The sequence below is a fragment of the Tetrao urogallus genome (assembly GCF_951394365.1).
Source record: "Tetrao urogallus genome assembly, chromosome: 2".
Lineage (NCBI taxonomy): Eukaryota > Metazoa > Chordata > Aves > Galliformes > Phasianidae > Tetrao > Tetrao urogallus.
The window spans coordinates 51047607-51054604 of NC_136814.1; the positions used below are offsets into that span (position 1 = coordinate 51047607).

At 42.5% G+C, this 6998-nt stretch overlaps 1 protein-coding gene across 1 annotated transcript in view; it reads left to right on the plus strand.

Annotated features, from left to right (window-relative positions):
• SYNJ2 (synaptojanin 2) overlaps positions 1-1088 on the plus strand; it is a gene marked incomplete at both ends in the record, with an annotated part of 65593 nt that extends 64505 nt beyond the window's left edge. The window contains one exon of the mRNA XM_079550572.1: positions 318-1088. Within this exon, the coding sequence (XP_079406698.1) occupies positions 318-1088 (771 nt within the window). The remainder of the gene's footprint in view (positions 1-317) is intronic.
• Positions 1089-6998: the final 5910 nt, after the last annotated feature.

The window sequence follows — 6998 nt, forward strand, 5'->3', positions numbered from 1 at the left end:
GCCTGGAGCTAAATCCTAACATGAGAAAGAGATGCTCAGAAAGAGAAGTATTTTTCATGCAGAGAGTGAACAGGGCTGGAGGATCCTTGTCCTCAGATAGCATGCTTGGACACTGGTCCAAGGCATAATGCTTGAGGAAGAATCAAACAAGCATAGTTTCAAATGGTGCTGTCAAGCCGCCTGTCTGCACTGCTTGTTTTTTTCAGTACTGTCAGCTTTTCTCAGCAATGCCATCAGTAAAACTTGCACTGGAAGCGACTCAGAGTTTAAGGTACCATGTTTGTTCTCAAATTTATTACTCCTTTTCACCCTCTCAGGCCACATCTAGAGAAGAGCGATTTGACCAGCAGACAATACAGAATCCCTTTGGCTTGCCAGAGCCCTGTCTAGAAGATGCAGCTATTCTCAGTCCGACCAAGATTACTCCAGTCCCTAAGCCCAGAACATCACAACCTGGGAAGCCTCAGGAGAGCAGGGGGAGCAGTGACAAGCAGCCCAACTCCCCAAGCACAGCTGAGGCCAACGCACTGCCTCCCCAGAACGCTTCCTTCATCCCAAAGGTGCCACCACGAAGAAAAAAGTCAGCTCCTGCAGCTCTTCATCTGCAAGTTCTCCAGAGCAGTGACAGCTCACTTCTTAGAGAGTTAATGTTCAACTCCAACAACAACAATCCTGGCTGCCCCCAGCCTCAGGACTCTGTCCTTCAGGTTGCCTCCACGTGCTCTGCCCTCTCAGTTCCTACACTCACTGCCAGCCAAGGAAATAACACAGTCCCACAGCTGGCACCCAGTACAGAATTGATTACTGTAGCAGAAGGCCAGCCTCCGCTGCTCTCGGATAGCAGCTCCCTTGCAAAGAACACTAATCTCTTGGACTTGGACACAGATTCTGCCTGCCATCTTTCCAGCCAGGTGCCGTCAGCAGTTTCTGCAGCACACAGTCCAGAAAACTTGAAACTCCCCAGTCACTGGGTGACATTCAGTGATGATGAAGACAGTGGTGCACTGTCAGAAGGGTTCAACAAACTGCTTGACCTAGAACAAAACAAAAACAGCTTGGAGAATACAAATAATAATTTAGAATTGTAGAACTCATCCTCTCGATGTTCCTGTAGAAGTAATAGTAAGAATGCAAAAGTTTGCATAAAGGTTTTTATTTAAGGAGATACATCATCTGTCCATGCTACATTTCATTTTCATTTTGTTTAAAGACAAAGAAACTGCCCCTGGAGGGAGGTGTACAGAGTATATACAACCTAATGTTATCCAGTTTGTTTGAGAAGTTCTTTATTCTAAGTTATTTCTTTTTATTAATCCACCCGAAGATATTTTATTTCAGTTAGAAATCATATGCAAGAACATGTATGGGGAAAAAAAAAGTTAATAAAAACATTTTCTTTTGACATGTATATATTAACCTATTTCTGTCACCTAAAATAAAGTAGCCTTACCTTGAATAGACTGCTATAGTTATTCTGGAACAGATATCCCCAGGAGGAACACATATCAGTGTAACTACAGCAGTAATGCTGGTATTATTCTGCCAGTAAGTTTCCACCGTGGAAACAAGGCTTAGGCATTATCTGCATAGAGATAGCTGCAGTCCTGGCAGACCACAGTGCTTTCCTTGTTAAACTCATTTCTGCATAGAAAGTAAAATACAAGGTGTGGTTTCTGAGGCTGAGAAGCAGAAGCATGAGCAGTGTTGCCTGAACAGCAGCAAGAAGGACCTGGTTTTGCTTCAGCTCAGGACAATGACTGCTCCCTCCCCCCATATCAGAACAGGTCTCTTCTAAGTGCAGTTCTTTTAATGGCTTAAGAACACGCCTCAGCTATTCTGAAATTATCTGCTAGCCTCTCAAAATATTGCTCTGCCTGTAGGGAGACTAATGGCACCTTTTGTAGTTTTCTTCCACTTTTCCAAAACACCATCCTGGTCTTTGTTCTCAGCAAGCCTACCCTAAACAACACACGTACTTTCCACTAAAATAGCATATGGACAAGGACAGTTCTTTTGGAACATGCTGCTCTTGGAGCCTAACAACTTTATTCCAGTGCAACTCAGGCTGTCAGACCCTGAAGCTAAGCCACAAGATACACAGCTGGGGATAGCAGAATCATCCTCTAGAGATTAAGGCTCTCTCACAGCCCAATAGGGAGCTTAGCTTGGAGCTACCTGGTGTGCTTCTAGGGATAGGATGCAGGCAGCTGCATCAAAGACTAGAGAATTGTAAGAAGCATGCATAAGCCTGCTGTTTAGGTGCACTATGCATCTATACAGGGAGTGTCCCTAGGAGACAGTCTCAGCGCACACTGTGAGGCTGTACACAATAATCTGTTCAGTGTAGGTTCTTGCAAGCAAAAGGTTTAAAAGAGAAGAAGATCGTGTTTTGTGGTTCAGAACATGATAATCTAGCAGGGGAAGCATCACCCCAGTTACAACTTCAGAAACTCCAAGCAAGCATTCCTGTGTGCCTGCTCTGCTCCTCCCTGGCATTTTCCATCAGTCTGCTGGGCCCATGTTTCAGGTAAGTTTATCTGTCGCTTACTCTGGTGAGCTCATGCAGTGGTGCTGCTCAGCTCAGAGCAGGCATGAGCTTCTTCATGGAGCCATTACTCGTTTATCAGCAAGCCAGCAGTCACGCTTCTCAGAAGGCCATGATTTCAGTAGGATATCCATGGTGCTCGGCTGCAACTGCACAGGATCTCACCTGGCCCGAGCAGTACCGCTGTGCAGCACAGATGCCATTTGTTTGCCATCTTGTCACAGTAACTTGTTGATTTAATAACAAAAGATCTTAACTATTTATTTTTCCTTCTTCCTACAGGAAGATTTTCTGACTGACTTGTTCTCAGCTGCTTGGAAACTGCAATTCAGCAGACTTCCGACTTCACTGCCACGTGTTCTGTGCCTCACTGCCACGAGCACAAGAGTGCACACAAGGCACCCGGTAAGAGGCTCCTGCCTTTCTCTGTGCACCCTCCTCCTCTGCTCCCTCATTTGCCAGACACTTCAAAACAAAAAAATCCCAAAAAACTCGAAAGACAAATGCATGAAGCCTTGAGTTGAGCTTCTTGTAGAAGTGTCAGGTTGGTGAAGCAGGAAGAAGCAGCTGGTCCGTTCCTCACACAGAGTCTTGGACTCCTCAAAAATACAGCGATTATTTATGGACACGTATCAGTACAAAACATCAAGAGCAGTAAAAAAGAAAGTATGTTATATGGCCATATCCACCTGCAAAGATAATTAACAGCTCTAGGACAGCTAATTTAAATGGTAATGAAAGTAAGTGGTAGCAAGAACGCCCATTAAAGTAGATTTATACAAGTCAAATAAAGCCTACTTTATTACTCTCTCTGAACACAAGTATGTGGCCTCTAGCATTCTAAGTGATGGCTGCATCTATGGCAAGCTGCCCATTAAAAGGGTCCCTGTAGCTAACTGGTTGGTGCTGTCAGCAACAGCACATCCCTGTCAGTCACAGCACCTCAGCAGAAAGAAAGAAACATCCCAGCTGAAACAGCAGCAGCACAGAGGGAGCAACATGCTGCCTTGAGATGTTATCCTTCCGGCTTGTGCCCAGTGCCAAGTGCTTTTCAGAGGCAGGTGTTCATGACCTGCATTCTAGTTTTAATGGTCAGGACAAGTTAAGCAGGGCCAGACTCGCTCTGCATTTGTGAAACCATCACAGAACACTGCAGGAGGTGAGGATTCTTCCCTCTAATCCTCGCCTAAGCCTGCCCTCCCCACAAGATGAGCAGAGGAACCCAATGTTGTAACTACTATCTTCTCTTTTTTACTATTGAGATGTTTTCTTCAGCCTCCTGCTCACACCACACTACACCAGTGCTATTTCCACCAGGGTAGCAATGGCATATATTTCACAACTTTCCTTCAAGAAAAACAGAAAAAAAACAATGCATTTAACCAGCAGCCTGCCTGGAAGGCTGTCTGATTTCTCCTTTTAGCCTCATGAGCTTTTTAGGCAGAACATACTGAAAGATAAAGAGAACCAAAAAACCTAAAATATTTACTGGAATTTTCACTCATGAAATTGTCTAAAACTGATAGTTTAACTGGAGTGAAAACTTCTCCTTTCCTGGCCAGCTATATTGCCCAGCACCACAGAACACAAACCACAGAGAAAAGAAACCCTCCTTGCACAAGTGTGAAAACAGCAATCAGAACTTGATTGCTACCAGAAAAATTACTACTAGATGAATATCACTACTAGAGTGCTGCACAGCCCCAAGAGCAAAGACTGACCCACTCCTTATGAGCACTCTCTTCCCATCTTACCACTTGTGTCCCACCATGCAGACGAACTACCAGCATTCACAGTCCTGGCCACATCTGCTGCTGGGTTTCCAGCTGGGATGGGATTAAGGGCACAGTTTGAATCCTATGGATTTATACAAAAACACTCTCTGGAATTAACGTGACGCTAGGGAAGCATAAGAACTTAAATTTCTAATGGGAAGCAGACAAGAATGCCAGATGCCACCCCATTTGCCCTCTGGGTCTAGAACCAATGTCTCTATATGGCTCAAGCAGCCCTTTTGCAAAACCTAGAAGCACAACCGAAAAAATTCCCCAGTCTGGCAAAACCACAATGACCAGCTGTGACCCCACTTCTGTGCCTTCTACCTTAGATGAAGGATAAACATTACATTCTTCCAGCATGAGACTGTCTCTAAGGAACAGGTCTTCAATAAATATGAGCATGAACCAGGGCATTCTTTTTACAATCAATCAGCTTTAATATATATTGTGGTGTATTTAGTGCATTTTTAAAAACACATTTTGTAACTATTCCCAAAAAAGCACAACTGAAAGTATTAGTTTTAGAAGTTTCACATATATATATTTAATAACAAAAAAGAGAAAGTTGTCTTGGCAGTTCCAGTTACAGTAACAAAGCACAGATGCATTACTGAACAAAATTAATGTGTAACATCAGTGATCTGAATCCCTTTAAGCCAAAGAAGTCCATTAAAATCACTACAAGGTTTGTCACACCAAGCAGAGTCAGTTATTAGAAATCGTCTACTGGCAATGGGATTGACATACTCTCAACTTCGTGAGTACAAAGTGTTCTAATATATTTACACTTTAAAGTTTAAACCAGAGTTTAAACAGGGTAAACCTCTTCAGAAGTTATGACAATTCTGTTACATTTTCTACCTGAAATACTGCCATCCAGTGTTCTTTCCTATATCTTGATTATGGGGAAAAAATGCTCTTCTGTGAGTGTAGTGCTGCACATTCTCTGTACTGTTGCGGGTTGTGAATTTTACCATGCAACTTCAGCAAGAATCAACTTCCAAAAAATGTGTTTGTAGCCGTTGTGTTCTCCTGGGCCAGAGAGCTCTGTAATAAAAACAGCTGCCTCAGAACCCGGCAGGACAGCAGTGGCCTCTGACACCTGCACCAAGCCCATAAAGGACTGCACCACATCTCTCTGGTAGCTTTTAGAGCCATTATTCTAAGTCTGGTAAGATTAGATCCTTATCATACAAGTGATGCTAAGAGACATCCTCTGCATGTCATCAGGCCTTACTTAACAGTCAGCCACAGGAACACAGCCTAATCATATCCTGTTTGTCTTCAGAAAGAGCTGGGAGTGAAAGGAAGGTAGGAAAGAAATGGCACTTGCACTGGGCTTCTCTTACTATATTGCAAACTACCTAGGATTTAAGAAAGTGACAGAGTGCTGCCATTTTTTTTCTAAAAATAATTATTTCTCATCAGTGCTGTTAAGGTATCCTTAACGTGAACAAGTTCAAATAAGACAATGCTTTTGTCTTGCTCTGTATCTACACCAGTAAAATACACGTGAGCACCCTGGGACCCTCTGCCTTTCAACTGGGATCATATAATCACTCAATTTTTATTTCCTGTTTAAATTTTCCCTCGACCTGAGCTCCAAACTCCAAGCATCAGCTTCCTTGTTGGGGTCTGCAGCTGTCTTACCCCACGAGAGCATTTTCAGTGCTCTTCTTAAATCAGCTGAAGATCTTCTAAATGAGTAATGTGAGCTGGGGACACCTATTCAGTGCATCTCATGAGCCTTTAAAGAAAAAGATCCTGGCCTCCGTTCCAAATGACCAAGCACAGAACTGCCCTCAATCTGACTGGATACATGCTATCTTATAGAAACTAATCTCAAAAGTCACTAAGATTAAAAGAGAAATGTACAAGAATGTAAACATTTGTGTTTTTTTTCTAAATGTTTTTCTTCTCACTTATACAAATGGATTAAATCAACTACAGCTGTTTATGCAAGACAACCTCCAGAAATTAGTAAAGCTTTTATCTCTTTCTCAGACAGAAAACAGATGCTGTCTTTGCTAACAAATCTGGGTAAGTCTATTAAACAAAAAGACAAATTACAAAAATGTCTTAATTGGGCCACTAACTAAAATGCTACCTTCACACACATGAATTTTCTGAGACTTCTGACATACTAAACATGGAGAGTAAACCAAAGCTTTAAGGCAACCACATGCTTCTTTCCACCTTTGACATAACAAATAACCATCTCAATTGTTTCTCACACAAACCATGAGACTTAAAGTCCCAGATGCATATGGACATTACTGAGACCACCTAACTTCAGAGCAACCTTTCTTGGCTAAAAGGAGATGCACTGGGCACCCTCCATGCATCATCTGTGTTACTCCAGAAGGACATCTCCATCCATTCTCAGCCAGATCGCTGGAGAATCTGCACATGGTTTGCCAACAGATCATGCTTACTCTAAGCCAACACCCATTTTCTTTTTGCCAAGTTTGTATGAGTTTGTTTCAGTTTGTATTTGTTTTGAAGAGATTTCAGAAATAAGTTAGTGATGTCTCCTAAGTTCAAGATGTACCAAAAATTGTTTTAGCAGTAGATACTATCGACATATATCGTATCTTTGCAGTTTTGCAGATCCTCTAACAACTGTTAGGAGAACTTACTGTGTTACACTACATAGAAGTAGACAAGGATGGCAG